Source organism: Colletotrichum phormii (assembly GCF_030913505.1).
Source record: "Colletotrichum phormii strain CBS 102054 chromosome Unknown BDP81scaffold_3, whole genome shotgun sequence".
Taxonomy (NCBI): Eukaryota; Fungi; Ascomycota; class Sordariomycetes; order Glomerellales; family Glomerellaceae; genus Colletotrichum; species Colletotrichum phormii.
The window spans coordinates 418,174-436,836 of NW_026851445.1; the positions used below are offsets into that span (position 1 = coordinate 418,174).

At 55.1% G+C, this 18,663-nt stretch overlaps 3 protein-coding genes across 3 annotated transcripts; 1 reads left to right on the forward strand and 2 right to left on the reverse strand.

Moving 5' to 3' along the window:
• Positions 1-1,898: 1,898 nt before the first annotated feature.
• BDP81DRAFT_445916 (rhamnogalacturonate lyase) lies at positions 1,899-3,914 on the reverse strand (the record flags this gene model as incomplete). The annotated part of the gene is made up of 1 exon (XM_060592009.1): positions 1,899-3,914. One exon carries the CDS (start codon positions 3,912-3,914, stop codon positions 1,899-1,901), a length of 2,016 nt encoding a protein of 671 aa, XP_060449524.1.
• A 1,214-nt stretch (positions 3,915-5,128) lies between these two features.
• On the reverse strand, positions 5,129-8,680 carry BDP81DRAFT_124556 (WD domain-containing protein). The gene is made up of 2 exons (XM_060581646.1): positions 5,927-8,680; positions 5,129-5,854 (listed from the first exon to the last, which is right to left on the reverse strand). Exons 1-2 carry the CDS (start codon positions 8,577-8,579, stop codon positions 5,529-5,531), a joined length of 2,979 nt encoding a protein of 992 aa, XP_060449525.1. The 5' UTR covers positions 8,580-8,680; the 3' UTR covers positions 5,129-5,528.
• A 2,019-nt stretch (positions 8,681-10,699) lies between these two features.
• Positions 10,700-16,099, forward strand: BDP81DRAFT_124571 (histidine acid phosphatase). Its single transcript, XM_060581647.1, has 4 exons — positions 10,700-11,738; positions 11,851-11,872; positions 12,100-15,528; positions 15,596-16,099. Exons 1-4 carry the CDS (start codon positions 10,832-10,834, stop codon positions 15,912-15,914), a joined length of 4,677 nt encoding a protein of 1,558 aa, XP_060449526.1. The 5' UTR covers positions 10,700-10,831; the 3' UTR covers positions 15,915-16,099.
• The last annotated feature ends 2,564 nt before the right edge of the window (positions 16,100-18,663 follow it).

An 18,663-nucleotide genomic window follows, 5' to 3' on the forward strand; every position in this document is an offset into this window, starting at 1 on the left:
GGCCTAAAGATGCATCTCCTGGATGGGTGGATGGGTCAAAGCCGACCAAGTATCATCCTTCAAGCAACGGGAATAAGTGCTGCCTAACCTAGGCTCTCACCGTAGGCACGATGACGATATGGTCATACTGCGGCTGTTGATACTATTCCCGTCATCTGCCCAAAGTTCTTTGGGCGAGGGATTTCGCGGGAACAAATCGATCATCAGAAGAAAGATCTTTGGTCAGAGACAACATATGCAATGATACGCCGCATCAGCCTTGCTCAACGCAGCCGGACGATCATCCACTCATTCTGGAGAGCGTAAGAGCTAGCCAGGTACAGGTTCAGCATCGCTCCAAAGTCCCTTCGAGATAGCTGCGTGCAGATGAGCAGCCCTACCGACCGTCATATTGGGCGTACAAACTACAGCTTCTTTCCAGCCCGGCGATCTTTTGCCGGCGAAGGCCTAGTACGTCCGCCTCTTCTGCCGCCCAACCTTGAATATGATGCATACCGAGCACCAGCTCGCCGTTGCACGGCATACAATTAGCCTTGGCCGCGGCACTTACGTTGCAAAATCCTACGATTTGTCTGGCGCAGCCTGCCGTCTGCACTTACATGCAGATTTGGGGGCGGGGCGGGGCGGGCAGTGTTAGTGTTGTCTCTTTGGGACTTGAGCAATTGTGTGGCCGGGTTACGCCCGGCCAAGACAAGAAACCAATACCTACCTCACGCAATACGCTGTTCAGAGCATCAGATTCAGCTATTGGAAAAGATCCGGCAAAGGCGGCGTTTGACGAAACTCTTTGGTTCCGCAGATTTCTGCGTTTCTCGGGGAATCATCTCTTTCACGGACTGCGAGTCGGTTATCGGAATGTTACGTTTCCCAGGCCCTCTACGGAAGCTCACCCGGCCGAGAAACTAGTTACCAAGCTCAAATATTGGTGCGACTTGAACACGAGCGCAACCCTCTGAGGCTGGTCTAACGTAGCTCTCCCGCGATTCAAGAAACGCCGCGAGTTCCAAACCGCCTTTGGTGCACAAACCCGACCACTTGGATTGAGACTTTGTCCTCTTTCTTTTGTGTTGGGTAAATATTGATCTTCTCATTCATGAGCTTGCATCACCGCTCGGTAATCGATATCTCAGCCACAGTTGAACCAAAGACAGACTGAACAGCCGGTGTCAAAAAGAAAGACAGAAACCATCATTTAGCAAGGTTCAACAGTTTGAAACACTGGTTTTTGGGTCGCACATGGCCCACGAGAGTACTCCGTTCGTCGTCGTCAATCAACAAAACTCCATCTCTTAGTACGGAATTTCCACTTCTATGCGACGCCCACGGTATGAACCATATCGCAGGCCCAAACATGCCCCTGCCTCGTCTTGCTCCTTTTCCTTACTCCTGGGCCTGAGAGAGTGAACCACCACCACCACCACCACCAAACTCCCAATCTCTCACCTTGAGTTCTTACGCGTTCTCGTGGCTGCTCGCGGTCCGGGCCTTATCGCAAAACACGACGCTCCCACCTTTCTCTTGACAGTAAGGTATCTTGAAACGAACCGTTTTACATCCGACCGCGGGCGGGGCCTGGCCCAAACTTGCACTCAATTCTTTTTCGTCTCTACTCCGAATCAGACTCAGCCTCTTTTAACCTCTTGCTCTTGCTTGCATTCGTTCAATGATTCTTTCTGGCTAGGACCCGGCTCTTCGGCACAGAGTCAAAGCTTCCATTTTGTAGTTTTTTGGTGTCTCCTTCTCCAAAACCGAAGAGGGGAAAGAACAGGTAAGGAAGTAATCAAGGAGCAGAGACGGTTGTCTGATGATTAATGTTAAACTTTATTCATGTCTCACTTATTGCATCCACTGAAGGGCTAAATCAACCTCAACGACGAAATTCGACTACTATCGCTATCTTACTTGATCTCCAACCGCAGCGCATCATACTGCACGTAAATAGCAGGCGTAAGCACAGCGCTCTCATAATTCGTCGCGCCGTACGGCAAGCTCAGAACAATCTCGTTCTCGCCCGCCTTCAACAGCTTCGAGTCAAAGACGAATTTGTTGGCGACGTTGTAGCACACCACCGCCGACCGCACCGCGCACGAGCTGCTCTGGTAATACGGAATCACCCACGGCTCCAGATCCTTTCCGTTGACATTGACGGTATACTTTAAGTTGGAATGCGGCTCGCTCGCGTTGAAGACATCGGTGTTGCCCGCCGCCGTCTTGGCGCCCGCGAGCTGCACCGTGAACGTGCCGTACCGCTTCTGCGTGACGGCCGCCTCCTCGAGGTCGAAGACGAGGGTCCAGTTGTTGACGTTGCCGTCGCCGAGGTACAGCTCCGGACGGAGGGAGTTTCCTTTGCCGCCGAAGGCTGCCCAGTGTACGTAGTTTAGGTCCTGCGCGACGTCGTCCTCGCCGACGCGGAAGCGGATGCCCTCGGGGAACTCGGTGGGGAAGTCGTAGCGCGCCCAGTAGATGCGGTATTCTTCGGGCGTGCGGGGCTTGGTCGTGTCGCGCGCGAAGCCGTGGCGGTATTCGCCCGAGGACTTGTCGGGGGTGCCGATGCGGAAGATTTCCGTGCCGGATTCTTCCTCGCGCCAGCGCGCGTGGGTGGTGTCGATTTTGCCGGCCACGATTTTGACGTCGTCCTTGATGTATTGCCCAAAGATGCCGTCGCCGTAGATTGTGAGGCGATAGGTTCCTTCTTTGACGCGCGGGATCGTGGCGTAGCCTTGGGCGTCGATGTCGGTCCAGTACTGGTAGGCTTTTGTGTCAAAGACGTTGTCTTGGAAGTCGATGCCGTTCTGCGCCAGCACGGCGATGGGCTTCGTCACGCCTTCGGGGAGGTCGACGTGGAGCTTCCAGGTGGTGCGTTGCGTCGAGGGGACGTAGTTGGGGACGAGGTGGGCAATGTCGTCGTAGAAGGCGGCGTTCCACTCCGGGTCGGCGAGCTTGGCGGCGTCGGCGTGGAGGTCGAGGATGGAGGTACCCGCGGGGCCCTTGTTGAAGTGGTAGTACTGCGGGCCAAAGGTGCGATCGAAGCCGTTTGTGATGTTGGGCGTCTGGTCGCCGTGGTGGTTGGACGAGATGTAATTGTAGACGATGCCGTCGACCGTCAGGTCCGAGTGGAGGGGGCCGCCGAAATACGTGTCGCGCGTGTTGAAGACCATCCAGGCGCCGAACGCGGACCCGTCGGTCGTCTTGGAGCCGTCGGCGAACATGCCGTAGGCGTCGACGTCGCGCCAGGTGTCTTGGAAGGTGTATTTCGTGAACCAGTCGGCTTCTTGCTGGACGTAGGGGTCTTGGGGCGTGTTGCCCAGATACCACGTCGCGTCTTGGACGACGACCTGCTGCGCGACGGCGTCCTTTGAGGGTAAGGGGGCGTACTGCGTCGGGTTGGTGAGGAGGTGCGTCCACATGGGCTCGTTGGGACGGAACAGCGTCCTCAACTCCTGGAGGTTCCGCAAGAAGGGGGAGGTCTCGTTGTGGTAGGCCACGCGGCTGAACATGTGCAGGCCCGTCTCGCCGTCGCGGAGGAACCAGTACTGCTCCAGGACCTGGCCCGTCGAGGCGTAGGTGTCTGACATTTTGACGCCGCCGTAGGCTACGCCGGACGAATCGGTGCCCGAGTAGAGCGCAAAGGTAGGCTTCACGGTGCCGGGCGTCCAGAAGCCTTGCGGGGTGCAGTAGCAGTCTAGGTACGGCCCCTGGCCCGTTGCGCCGGAGGCGGTGCCGAGGAGGTTTACGCCGTCGAGGGTGAGTTCGACGACGGCGCCGCCTGGTTTGGAGACGGCGGCGTAGAGGCGGTCGTTTGCGATGATGAGGCGGTTGGAGGTTTCTGTTGCGTTGAGGGCTGCGGATGCCTTGGTCGCGAGGGCGGCGAGGGCTGCGCCTAGGGCGGCGCCGCGGAGGGAGGAGACGCGCATCTTTGGTTCGTCGGGAGTCCCACGAGCGTGCGACTGGCAGTAGAGATCGCTCGGTGGATGAATTGGGAACGAGGGGACTGGCGAAAAGTGTTTCGTTCGACTCGATATCTCGTCGGAACTCTAACTCTTCGCTTGCCTAGCCAGCGAGAAGAGACCGAGAAAGGGATGTTCAGCATGAGAGAAGAGAAGGCTTCCTTTTTATGACCGCAAGCCATTCTCCCGAAAGGACCCCGTCATGACGGGGCCTTTGCTGGATGTTGGTGTGGAGGAGGGAGGATCTCGGGCATCTCATCTCCGGAATTTGTTTATTTCTCTTGGGAAGGGAATACGACCCCATGACCACCCCCCCAGCGACATATTTAGGCTGGCAGGCCTCCCCGCAGGTCGCAGGGTTTAGGTTGGGTTGGATTGTATCCGTATCCAGACGAGGGGGGGCTGGATATGCAGATATTGCCAGACAGCGAAGCTGGGTAAGTTAGTCAGTATGAGAGATGGACATAGAGATGCGGGGAAGGCTGTCACCTGTCTGTCTTATGTTTGGCGTACCTGAGGGAAACGTAGAAACGCAGAGTTCATGAACTTTTCTGACATGCAAGGACGACCATGTCCGCGTGGAGAAATTGAGGCCCGGCCCGGCGGACGAATGACATGGTCCAATTCTTTTTCAAAGTCTGGGGTAGGTAATTAGTTGGACCTTCTTCTCCGCACGACGCTCCTCCAAACCCCGGACCACCCGCAGAAGCCCCCCTCCGCCGATCCCCACCTTTCTTCGGTGCCCTTTTCGCCGAGGCGAGCCGGGCCAAGGTGGCCAAGGTTGGCAGACTTTGGGACTAGCAAGTCACCGCCCACAGCCAAGAAGCGGGATTTCAATTCCATGACAGGCATGAATTGGGACCTTTCTCATCTGCAGGAACACAGGTAAGACTGCGTGACTGCCTGCTCTATCCGTGAGGTAGTCAAGAACTGTGAAAAGGATCGCCCACCCCCTCTCCTCAACGTTGCGGCCGGCTTGCCGTGTGCTCAGGTTGCGTCGGTGCAACAACGCGTCGAGAAAGAACCTAGAAGGGGGTAGTCCCGCCTTTCGGTTCCCCGGTATAATTTCCCACGTATTGGGGCCCCCCGTGGGGTTCATCACTTGGCGGAACCGGATGACCGGGTTCGTTTTTTTACTTATAGTCTTATTCCAGAAGAGAGTGCGAGCAGCTGTCCGCAAGGTTTCAATGATGCGTGGATGACTGACTCGGCTTGAGGTTGCCGAGCTCATGCGAGTCGATCACGGTGGTATTGGGAGCATCGTGATGTGTAGATAGATGAGCCCTCCAATGGCCTTGCTCTTCTTCGTAGTAGTCTGTGACGGGGAGAATAAGAATAATGAAAAAGGCTGACTGACAGAAAGACAATCGAGGGGTATGTTGCTCTACGATACCGTTTGGTGGGTATTAAGATTTGATTCATCCATCTCGCCAGACGATACTTTCTACACGGAATGGCGTCCTTCCTCCTTTTTCTCACAAAAGTCTCATAGAACATGGTCCTCTATCTTTCCACAAGATGAACAACGAATAAATAAACAAACGCTTTTCCCTTCCTGCTTCTCTCTCACACTCTCTCTCTTTACGTCCTAGGGCTCCGCAAGAAACCGACAACACCGCTACAGTACCCAACAAGATCGTCCAACCGCCCGGCCTCCCTCGCCTGCAGCGCCTTCCACTCGCCCAACGCCTCCAGCAGCTCCACGTCGGCCATGACGAGGTCAAAGTGCAGCCGCAAAAACACAGTCATCCAGGCCTGGACCAGCTCGTAGTCGCGGCGGGCCGCGAGGCGGCTCGTCAGCGCGCGGATGAAGTTGAGGAGGCCGCCGTCCTCGGGGGAGAGGGAGCGGAGCTCGAGGTCTGCTGTCGAAGGGGAGAGGGATTTGAGGTGGGTGATGAAGTCGTCGACTATTTGACATGTGTTAGCTTTCTTTGTCATGTCTGGGAGTTTGGTGGTTTAGGTGTGAATGGAAAACTTACAGTCTCCCGAGGCTGCGCCGTCGTCCAGCTTGCTCGTAAAGGCTTCCTGCATGCGGCCGCGCTCGAGCTTGGTGATGCGGGAGTTCGACTCCGTCGCGACATCGGCGTCGGGTGCCGCGGCGCCTTCGATGAGCGACTGCTGCGGCTGCTTGCCGGCGCCGACGGAGGGCAGGAAGAAGGGCGCCTTCTCGGGGGCCTTGGGCGCCTCGGTCGGCTTGTTGCGCTGCTTGATGAGATCCAGGTGGAGCAGCGTCTGCCAGCGGCTCTTGGGGACGAGAGACAGCGTCGTCAGCTCGGCGCTGAGCTGGTCGATCGTCGGCGCGACGACGGTCTCGTCCTGCGCGTCCGCGTCGCCCTCCTCGTTGAAGGCCGCCTCGAGCAGGCCCTCGCCGCCTTCGCCGGACGTCGTGGGCCCGGTGAGCAGCGCGGCCTCCTTGTCCGAGATTTGCCGCGTCGGGACGTGCGTGAAGAGGGACTTGTTGGTCCAGATGGCGACGCCGAGCTCGTTCTCAATCGTGGCGGCGAGGTACTCGCCCGAGGAGGACATGGCCAGCGCGGTGCAGGGCTTCTCGAGGCGGATGGCGTCGATGAGATGGCTGGTGGGCAGGTCCCATATTCTGACGACGCAGTCTTGCGAGGCGGCGATGATCCAGCGGCCGTCGTTGGAGAAGCAAAAGTCGTTGATGGTGCCCTGGCAGCCCCAGAACTCTCTAATTGTCCTCTTGGTCTCCAGGTCGACGACGCGGACCGAGTTGTCGTCGCAGGTGAAGGCCATGAGGTCGTTTGCGGCATGGTACCGGCACCCGGTGATGGCAGCCATTGGCGCCCAGTTGATCTGGTGCACGAGGTTGCCCGTGACAAAGTTCCAGAACTTGATCTTGCCGTCCAAGGAGCACGTGATGACGTTCTTGTTCATCGAGTCCACCACGATGCCCGTTATCGCCTTGGTGTGCCTTCCTGTGCCGGCCGCAAAGCCACTGCTCTTCTCAGTGTGAAGCTGCACGACGTCGTCGGCCTGCTTCAGCTGCTGGATCTTCAGCGCTCTCGCTTGAGCGGGAGTGAGCCTGGACGGGAAGCGCTGGCGGTGAAGACCGGATTGCAGGTTGTACATGTCGATGCTGCCCTCGACAGAACCGACCAGAGCGAAAGTACCGCAGGAACTGATGGCGATGGTAGAGACGAAAGAGCCGTCGCCCGTGGGGAATGCCCATCGACCGGCTCTCTTGCGACCCCAGAACCATGTACGCGCCCAAGGGTCATCCTTGTGTGCCGTCACGACGCTCTCCCATCCAGTCGATCCGCTGACTTCGGCATCAAGCTTCTTCTTGTTCTCCCTGTGCTTCTGCCAGATGGGCTGGTTGCCAGGCAGGGCACCAATGCCACCGTCCCGGTTGAGGGAACTGGCAATGCATGTAATCTCGGGAGCCTTGAGATCTTCCAGAGTCGTCGTAGGACCCCTAGCCATCGCCTTTGTAGAAAGGATACCAGTCTTCTTTGCCATCTTGCGGATGTTTCCTTGGCTGAGCTCGGTGCTCTGACCATCGCGCCGCATACTCCATCCCCAGAGACTGCGATCCTGACCACCACTAAGTAGCCACTTGTTGCCCGCGTCGGCTCCATCAAAGTCGGAAGGAAGGAACTCCAAGCACTTGACGGGTGCGGCATGACCGCTGCGCTGGTGCAAGATACGCGGGATCGCGGAGAAGGGTGTCTCGTCAAAGATCCACGTCTTGAGCGCGTTGTCCCGTCCACTGGTGACAACAACCGGCTGTCCTGATAGGAACTCAACCTTGCTGATGCCTCCTCGCACCAAGGGACCGTCGCCGGACGGCGGGTTGTGCGCACTCCTCAAAACACCCATGACCCTGCCCCCGTTGTTCAGGTCCCAAAACGTGACGTCTCCTGTGGCAGCGGTAGCGGTTGCCATGACACCGTCCTTGCGGCCGTCGTGACCTGCACCCATGCCGTCGGATCTGAAGGAGATGGAAGTGACGGGTTCATCGTCGTGGCCGGCCTTGAGTTGGATAATTGGCTTATCGGTCAGGATGTTCTGAACCACCAAGTTGCCGTTCGCGTAGGCAATGGCAAGGAGTGACAAGGCCGTAGTGGGCTGCATGCAGGTGACGGCGCCGCAGTCGGGGGTCGGAGGGAGGATGGTGTAAATGAGTTTGCCGGTGCTGACGTTCCAGATTTCGACCCAACCGTCCTTGCGACCGACGAAAATCTTGTTGAGGTAGGTGGGCATGTTGGTGACGCCGCCCGTGATCTCGTTAGCGCCCGACTTGCCAGCCATGGTGTAGAGTGTGGTGTAGTGCTCCAGCGTGGCCGACTTCCAGACCTCGAGTCTCGTCACAGCGCATCCGACGATCCATGAGCCGAAGATGAGGATCTGTTGGATAGGCTCATTGAGATCTTCGGGGAGCTCGAGCTCCTCAACTTTCTTTCCACGCTTGTATGCCCAGAAGCCCTGCTTCTCGCCCTTTCTGGCGTCGCCCCATGCGGCGAAAACCTTGTCCTTCCATGCGAGCGTCGTGGTGATGTCGGCCGGAGTCTGGGGGCGAGTGACGAAGACCAGGTTGAGACCTCTCTTTAAATCGTAGGTCTGAAGGGCTCGTCCTACAGATGTCGTAATTTGGAAGGTCGTCTTGCCCATGGGAATCGAAGTGAAGGGGACGTTCGTGGGGGAGACGAGGCCGACAGTCTGGGAGAAGCATTGGCATTAGCATTGAAAGTCCTGGATCATCAGTATTAGCAGACATACTCGGAAAGGCGCAAAGATGCGCGAGGACTGGCGTGTGGCGGTCGCCGGCTTGGAAGCGACAGTAAGCTTCTGTCGCTTGACCAGAGGCCCTTCGGGCTCCGAGTGAGGCATTGTGGCGAGCATGTGGACTCTGCGGACTGGGACGCCTTTTCCGGGATGCGTTTCGTTCGAGGCCTTCAGACACTAGCTGTCGAGTCGTCGCCCGAGATTTTTTTTTCGATCTTTTCGAATCAGACTTGGCTTATCTTATCGCGATTGGAGTTTCGCCGGGCTTCAGCCGGCTGGTCAAGATGGCCCCGCCATGGACGATTGAGGGGCGCGGGGCAAGTCCAATTGAGCGCATCTGATTGGTTGAAAGCTTTCATCCTGCGAGTTTCCCAAAACGGCTGACTTGGGTATTCCACGACCAGCTCATGGAATGAAGGATGTCTTCAGGACGATGATCACCGCATATGAAGGGCGCCACGCATACGTATTAGTCGTTGAAGTTCTTGCACCGGGTTGTGGTCAATACATGAGCCCTGATATTTTTCTCTTCTTTGGATCCCGATCGGCTCTATGGTGGTTTGAACATTGGACTGCAGATTCAAGAGCTTGCATCGGATGAAATCATGAGGTTGCGTCCGCTAGAGCCTAGAACATTTCATCCAGTCTTTGGATTTGGGACAAGCTTATCGTGCATGCGTAGGTGAGGGGTGGAAGACTAGAAAGGCGCCATTGATTGAGGCTCGAGGTGTCAGAAGCTGCGTTCAGCATCGTGATTCGCCGGAAACCGTAGCTGGAGCGCTTCCAGCTTGACAACGTTAGCGACCAAGTCCAGCTGTCAAGCGCTGGCTGCATGAGAAACCTGACCTATGGGTACATTTCAAGGTCTCGGTTGGTGTTGCTGGCCCCCCACCTCTTTTCACCGTCTCCAACGTCATCCTTGCCCTGCGTCTAGAACGTTTTTCTCTCCCACTCAATTCCCCCCTCCCTCGTTGCATTCTCTCGAGTGCCATGTCTTGGCTTGTGGGATTTCTAGAAAGTCCTTCTGCTTTACGGAGTAGTGTGAGGTAGGTACCCTCGCTTGTGTCTCCCGACGCCGCCCCGCCCCGCCACTTTGTCTCACTCTCAAGGCATATATTTGCATCATCACGCTCGCGGCAGTACCTGGGCATTGGTGGTGTCGCAATCGCTCTTCCAGCTCGAGAACACGGGAACAGCACAAGCTACTGACTCTTTTATGTGTACCTCGAGGAGAAAAGAAGGCAGGGACAACCCGGTTCTCTTGTGTGTCACGATTGCCTGGCATTCTGAGTTCTCTAACCTCGGTGGTCCAATGGGAAGGACACGCATGCCGCACGCCCATGTTCTGGCGTCGCTTTCTTCATCTGCCATTTGGAAGGTACCTCATTACTTCGTACCAATAACCTTTTTCATCTGGATGCAACAGCGAGCCCTCAACTCCAAATTTCTCGCCATAGACTTCACGTCATTTAAGAAACCCAAAAAAAAAAAAAAAAAAGTCTGCCACTTTCTCTCATCCCGGTGGAAACCCCTCATCTTCCGTCTTGTCGTCTTGCACCCTTCACCTTGAGAGGCTCCAGCACCCTGATCGCTGGGTCGCTGTTACCTTGTTCGCCCCCTTCAATTCTTGCAACCAAGGTACGAATACGGTACGAACCAACCAGAGAACAAAGCATCCAAGCACAAAAGAGAAAGAAAAAAACTTGCAAGGCTGTAGCGTCTACGGTTCAGGTCCAGCAAACGTCGAGTCAGCAGCCGCCCCTCCAATACCTTCCATCTGATCAGTGCGCGTCCAAAAGGCCCTTCCATTGCCTCTGGGCGCATCTGGCAACATGGACCGACCGAATTTTAACACTCGACGATCCGTAGATAGTGCTCGCTCGGCTACCACTACCACTCCTGCTTCCCCTGCCACTGCCGCCGCGCCTGCTTCTCCCCTCAACCCGCACTCTTCTCAAACTTCGTCATCCCCTTCCCATACGACAGAAAACACCTCTGCTCCTACCGACATCCCTCTGCGATCGAGACCCGGACGCTCCATCTCGCATTCCCTCAATCTCTCCTCCTCTGCCAGCAGGAAGAGCCGACATGCTGAGCCTGGAACCACCGACGCCCACTCTGCCTCTGCTAGCCTTTCCATGCCCCCGCCCTCTTCGATTCCTCTAAAGAGCCCCCGAGGTTCTCTCTGCCGCACTCGTCGAGAATCAAACAACTCGCTCGAAGCCTGGAGCGATTCCACCTTGCAGTTTGCCGACGTCGACGAGCTCGACAATACCCCACGCCTCATGTCTGGGTCTAGCCAGCAAGATTCCACCGCCCCATATCGCCCCCTCCCAGAACCCGCCCTCACATCCCGATCTTCTTTTTCTTCCGAGTCCGACCTCAAGGACAAGCGCACATCGGTTTCCAGCATCTTTTCCGTCTACTCCCTGGCCTCGGCTCGCGGTGCCGCCCCAACTTCGGTCCCCGCCACCCAATCCTCCGCTGCTTCGACGAACGGCTCCGACGGTGGCCCTTCGCGCTCCGTTTCCGGCATCATGTCGTCAGGAAAACCTGTCACGAATGCCTCGCAGCCCGGTGCCGAGCTCTCCAACGTCACTGTAACCACCTCCTCCAACGGTCAAAATGCCAACGCCGCCCCAGGTGGTCATCATCTTGCACCGCGCGAGACCAATACCCATACGCACCACGAAGTTATCAAACGACCTCCCCGTCCCGCCCAGCCAACTCGATCCCGCAGCCGCAACAAGCGCAGATTCAGCGGAAGCACTGGTGCTAGCAGCCACAGCCCCAGCAGCGATCGGGGACCCTATCACAACAAGGAGAAAGAAGAGGGTCAGTCAAGAGATACAAGCGCGCCTCGACAACGTATACCGACAAGCTCTAATGCACCTGCAGTCAAGCCAGCGCCTTGGGGTGTTATTGGAGTGTGCGCTTTGGATGTCAAGGCCCGCAGCAAGCCTAGCAGAAACATTCTGAACCGACTCATTGCTAATCGCGAGTTCGATGTCGTTGTGTTTGGTGACAAGGTCATTTTGGACGAAGGTAAGCCGCTGTTTCGCCCCAATGGAGAGGATCAACCCAAGTTCGGGCAAATTTGGAATACTCAAGCTGCATCACGTCGAAGACTTTGCTAACCGTTGTTTTCGTAACGTAGAGGTCGAGAATTGGCCCATGTGGTGAGTAATTATGATTTCTTATGTCTCGCCGACGGCTCGGTGAGCCAAAACAGCATAGCTTCTTTCTGCATCACCAATCCTCCAACCCATGCACAATGAATCTCCTCTCTCACCAAACTCCCACCATCTATAGGCATCCCCATTCACTCCACTCTCTGTTCATCTGTAGCCTCCGAGGCCATCACGAAAGTAGTTTTATTGCGTAGTTGTACTAACACTTACCTCAGTGATTACCTCATCTCTTTCTACTCGGATGGCTTCCCATTGGATAAGGCAATTGCCTACGTCAAGGCGCGAAAGCCGTTCTGCGTCAACGATGTGCCGATGCAGAAGATCCTCTGGGATCGTCGTCTATGCCTCAACATTTTGGACGGTATTGGCGTGGCTACGCCGAAACGCATCGAGGTGAACCGCGATGGCGGGCCAAAGCTTTTAACCCCAGACACTGCGAAACATATCAAGGAGATTACTGGTATAACCTTGGATGCCGAAGACCTGGGCTACAACAGGCTCCCCCGCAAGGTTGAACTGCTCGACGACGGGGATATTCTCAGCGTCGACGGCGCTCTGCTCAAGAAGCCCTTTGTCGAGAAGCCTGTCAGCGGTGAAGATCACAATATCATCATCTACTTCCCCAAGTCCACCGGTGGTGGTGCCCGCCGGCTGTTCCGCAAAATCGGCAACAAGAGCTCCGAGTACGATCCAGACTTGAACATTCCTCGCGCTATTCTGGAGCCAGAGAATAGTTATATCTACGAAAAGTTTATGAGAGTCGACAATGCCGAGGATGTCAAAGCCTACACTGTGGGGCCCACGTACTGCCACGCAGAGACTCGGAAATCTCCCGTCGTCGACGGTGTTGTAAGGCGAAACACGCATGGCAAGGAGCTGCGTTATGTTACAGCCTTGGAGCCCGAAGAGAAGGAGATCGCGAGCAAGATCTCAACTTCTTTCGGCCAAAGAGTCTGCGGCTTCGACTTCCTACGAGCGGGTGGCAAGAGCTATGTCATCGACGTCAACGGTTGGAGCTTCGTCAAGGACAACGACGATTACTATGATCACTGCGCCAACATTCTCAAGGACGTCTTCGTCAAGGAGAGACTTCGCAGAGGCGGCGTCACCTCTCCCGCGCCGTCGCCTTCTCCCTCGGATATGACCGACCCATTGGCATCTCGCGGAAAGGAGAAGGAGGCTTCGCAACCTATTCCTGTACCACAGGCGCAGAACAAGTCCGTGACCAATATACCGGCTGTTTCTGAGAAGCTGCCCCAGGAGCCGAAGCCCGCACCAGCGAGTGCACCACCTCAAAAGTCGGAGAGTGCACTCCCCTCTGCTGTCACTAGTTCATGTACCAGCCCTACTCTCCCTCCTCCGCCTCCGCTGGTAGATCCTACTATTGCGAGCGTCCCTTCCACCGTGGGAACGGGGTCGGCCACTCCATCCGCCACGCCTTCACTGCAAGGAGAGGGCACCGCGCCTCCGGCAGAGGAGACTCCGGTGCCGCCGCCACCACCAAAGCACTCTTGGAAACTCAAGGGTATTGTGTCCGTCATTCGACATGCTGATCGAACTCCGAAGCAAAAGTACAAGTTCACCTTCCATACAGCGCCCTTCATTGAGTTACTCAAGGGACATCAGGAAGAGGTGCTCCTCATTGGAGAGGCAGCTCTGGCCAGCGTATTGCAGGCCGTGGATGTTGCCTTGAAAGCTGGCGTGGAAGATCGCGCAAAGTTGAAGTCGTTGCGCAATGTCCTCGTGAAGAAGGGCGGTTGGGCTGGCACCAAGGTCCAAATCAAGCCAATGTTCCGGAAGAAGAAGACGGAAGAGGTCGCAGTCTCGTCGGGCGATGAGCTTTCGCAAGTCTTGAAAGAAGGCGTCCAGACGGATTTCGCAGAGAAGCCTGACGACGGCGCCGCAAAGACGGAAAACTCATCACCATCTAGGATGCCACCCAAGAGGCATGACTCTCTGTCTGGTATGACCATGTCCCGCATCACAGCCGCAGAGGAGAGCTTGGTTTTGGAGAAGCTTCAGCTCATTGTGAAATGGGGCGGTGAGCCGACACACTCGGCACGCTATCAGGCCCAGGAACTGGGCGAGAACATGAGGAACGATTTCAACCTGCTTAACCGAGATGTTCTTGATGAGGTCCACGTCTTCAGCAGTTCCGAACGCCGCGTTACAACCAGTGCGCAGATTTGGGCCTCTGCTTTCCTGGATCGCAAAGACCTACCTGAAGACTTCATCACTATCCGCAAGGACTTGCTCGACGACTCCAACGCTGCCAAGGACGAGATGGACAAGGTGAAGAAGAAGTTGAAGGGTCTTCTCCGCAAGGGTAACGAGCGACCTTCCCAATTCGCTTGGCCGGAAAAGATGCCCGAGCCATCAGAGGTTCAGACGCGTGTTGTCCAACTCATGAACTTCCATCGTCGTGTGATGCACTACAACTACAGCAAGCTGCACAACGGTAGTGCCGTTGCTTCCTTGAATAACGCCATTGCCAACCCGGGCTCTGAGAAACCTGTAAATGCCGAGGCATCAGGTTCGACAAGCTCCATGTCCTCGTCCCCGTCTCAGACAAATGCGGTGAGTAACATCCAACCCAGATGGTGTTGTGGCGAGGACTCCGAGCTCTTCAGGGAACGCTGGGAAAAGCTTTTCGCGGAGTTTTGCGACGGAGAAAAGGTCGATCCTAGCAAGATCTCTGAGCTCTACGACACGATGAAGTTCGATGCTCTGCATAATCGGCAGTTCTTGGAATGGGTCTTCACACCGCCCAAAGCCATGCTAGAGGAGGAGTACGGTATCAAGGACAAGGAAAAGGACAAGGACAGCAAAGACGGCAGCAAAGACGGCAGCAAAGAGGTCAAGACTGCCGAGAAGACATCCGATGAGGGGAAGTCGTCGCAGGACTCCCGCGAGGAAAGACGGGATTTTTCGGGATCCAGCGATAAGGCAGACAAGAGCGAAGCCAGCAAGAGCTCGACATCTGTGAGACGTATCTTCCGACGGCGGTCGTTCCTCAACGGTCTGCGGCACGTCGAGGCAGCCCCGCCTGAACAGTACTTCCACCTCTACAAGGGTAATACCCAGACCAAGGCAAAGACTGATGCCAGGTTTGAGCCGTTGCGGGAATTGTATCAGCTTGCCAAGGTTCTATTCGACTTCATCTGTCCTCAAGAGTACGGTATCTCTGATGGGGAGAAGCTGGAAATTGGTCTTCTGACGTCGCTGCCGCTGCTCAAGGAGATTGTCCAGGATCTTGAAGAGATGCAAGCATCGAACGATGCCAAATCCTTCTTTTACTTCACCAAAGAGTCCCACATTTACACCCTCCTCAACTGCATTCTGGAAGGAGGGATCGAGACCAAGATCAAGAGAAGCACTATTCCCGAGCTCGACTATCTTTCGCAGATCTGCTTTGAGCTGTATGAATCGGAGACCAAGGCCCCTGCCGCCACACCCGACGGGGGCGAAGAGCAGACTTTTGCCTACAGTATCAGAATCACCATTAGCCCCGGATGCCACGTCTTCGACCCGCTGGATGTCCAATTGGATAGCAAGCATTGCATCAGCTGCGCTCCGCGACGCAGTCTGACCCCTCACGGCGACTGGATGCAAGTGATCCGCACTCTGAGGGCCAAGTTTAACCAGTAAGTTTCCATTCACCAAGTGGCTTTGCTGACGGTTGGGGTGTGATGCTAACGAGTTGTATTGCAGAGTCAAACTTCCCAAGACGTTCCTCGCAGTGAACTTGTCAGATCTCTTTTCCGTCGAGGATCATGAACGACGGGATAGTGACAGCGAGGGGCTCGAAATGAAGGGATTGCATCCCAAGCCGAAGGTATCAGAGCAGCATACCACTGCACAGTCAGAAGTTGAGAGCGGGATGGGTAAGGAAGAGCTGGTCTCAGCAGGCCAAGCTCTTGCATCAGCCTCATCAGTTGTCATGGAAGATGAGGAACCCGTCAGCCCGAGAACCAAGCCTGACGCTTCAACTGAGACAATCTCCCAGGTGACAGCAGAGTCTACTGAGTGATCGAGTAGACATGCTGAGCTTATATCTTGTAGTCATCGACACAGGATCACAAAGATACGGTGGGAGGTACATGATATGAGGAAAGCGACAAACAGGAGGCGGAAAACATGAGTAGCATGGATAGACTTGAGCGCATTATTAGCAACGATAGCGGGAAAATCAAACAGTATCATCCAAGATCTTGGCAAGTCACTGGCAATGAAGGCAAGACGATGTTGAGGTGCAATGTCATTGGAGTTGTCGTCAGAAGTTGAATGTGACGCGGGCCGAGCTCGTCCACGGTCCAGTAGAGAGGTCTTGTGGCCTGGCCCAAAAGAGAGTCCCATCCATGGTACCGTACCACTGCTCGGCAAAAGGGAACAACATGGCATCTCGCAAGGTCGGCAACAAAATGGATGATGCACACCGCAATTCCGCATCACCCCTATGGTAAATCCCATGAGGTGCAGTTCCGGCTGCAGGGGTTCAGTGCCTTGAAGTGACCCTGAAGCGCATGGCAAAGGACGGATATCCGTTGCAACTACCGCGGAGGCGAGACGAGAGAGATCCTGAGGTAGTATTTAGAACAAATACCTCGTTGTATCTCGAGACAGCTAGTCTAGGGGGGCGACGGATCATGGTTACGACCGTTTTCCGAGCAAGGCCATCTGTCTGGCTCGCTTGTAAGTTTGATATGGATGCCGAATATCGACGAGGGGTCGGCGAAAAAAGGTTTCAGAATCGACAGATGTGAGAAGGTTAGGTTTTTTTTGGCGACTCGGAATTGCAAGTCCGGTGCTTGTGATTACCAGGTTCGTCCCGCCCGCCCAGTTCGTCCAAGGCGTGATGAAATCTGGTCCTACCTTACTTCGGACTGGGGGGGGAGGGGTCCCAGATTGACGGCGATGGACAAGGTCCGGACTTCAGACGCTCCCGCGTGCCGCGTGTGGATCATTCTTCACCACGCCCCAGAATTTTATTCTGGATCGGATCAGGCAAATGGCCAGATGTGGACAAGGGACCTGGAAGTCCCGCAACGTTGAAATTCGATGAAGGTGTTGCCTGTGGCATGGAGGCCCGGAGGATAAGAAGAAAAGCCTCTTGCAGTTCGTACTGTAAAGACGGATGTGGTTGCGTGCCTTCGAATGCTTCTGAACCCTGGTTCATCATAGTCCACGAGAGTTGCGCGCGCTGTGTCTGCACTCCTTCATCTTCTTCATCCTCCTCAAAGGAGAGGAAAAGAGTCCTGAAACGGCCGGGCTGTGATTTGTGTAGCCATCCAATAGCGGCAAAGCGGTCTCGCAGGGACAGGCTTCCGATCCACAAGGATGAGCAAGGAAGTGATTCAGAGGGACCTCGCCCAAAGTAGTGTCTTTCTTCGACTTCTCGAAACTATCGGGTCTGGGGCCCTTCGACGCCTGGCCGAAGGGGGGTTTGGTGAGGAGCCAAACCTACGTGCTGCCTCGGCCTTAGGTACTTTGTCGTCAGAAAGGGTCGTTGAGAGGGTTGCTGGATGTCTCCAAGGCCAGCTGAGCACCATCTCCAACCTTGTCCGGGTCAGTCGATGTTCCGCTGATCTGTGTGGCTAGAATGGGCAATTCGAGCTTGCTTGAAGGAAGGTTGCGATTATTGCCATCAGTGTCGCTATTGCGACCGACTGCGGCGGGCGAATCCTGATTGTTGGTTGTTATGAACCGTGGGCAGGGGTGGCTTGAGCAGATGCTCTCTTAGCTTTCAAGGTGTTGAAAAGCACGAAGAAGACGACCGCAATTTTCGCTACGGGGATACGTGGCCAGTGAAGAATACTAGCCGTAGACGTGCCCGGGATGTCGCAAATGAAATCAATTATGGGTAGAAGAAGAAGAAGACCATCAGTCGACATCCTCCGGCAGTTCACGTGGAGTTATCGAAGATGAGCATCACTGGCGTATCGGTAGTAAACTATAGCGTGAGGAGGTACAGATTTGACATAGTGATATCGCGAATCCGATGCCATTTGACCGATGCCATTTGAAAGAAGGCTATCAAGAAGTCGTCTCGGAGCAGAGTCTCCTGAGATCGATTAACGACCGTCAAGAAACGATAAATCTACCTCGGCAAGTGGGTGACCAAATGGGATGCCGCTCAATACCCTCCCTATCTCTTTTTCTACTATTCTTATTACCACTATTACTCTTATTATATCTATATTACACTTTCTTAGATATATTTATACAGAATGTATAAAAAAAAATGAAGAGGATGAATAATAATGATAATGAGAAGGATAGAAATAGAGGTAGGTACTTCGTGCTGGGCGGCAAACCATTGTGTCACCCACTTGCTCGGCAAACTTTCATTTGTGTTGTGCCTTGATTGAGAAGATCTTGCTGCGAGATGGTGGCGTGATCTGGAGAATGCTTGTCGTGAGTACGATGGCGACTGGTGGAGTATATCGGCTAGCATGCTGTTATACGGATACCCCGAGTGACCACTAAGACCATCAGCGAAGAAGCTGTTGAATACGGGCACGGAGTAAGGCCCGGATCCAATCAAGCCGTCTCGCGTCAGAACATTGAGAGAATCGCCGAGAAGTTTGCGAAGAACCAAAACCATCACTTATCGGTTGATTCGGCATCGCGTCGAGGCTCGTACAATGGTACGGATGCAAGTGGGTGACAAAATGGGATGCCGCTCAATACTCTCCCCATCTCTCTTTCTACTATTCCTATTACTACTATTATTCCTATTATTATTAACGTACTTGATAAGCGAGCTGCCCTCCTAACCA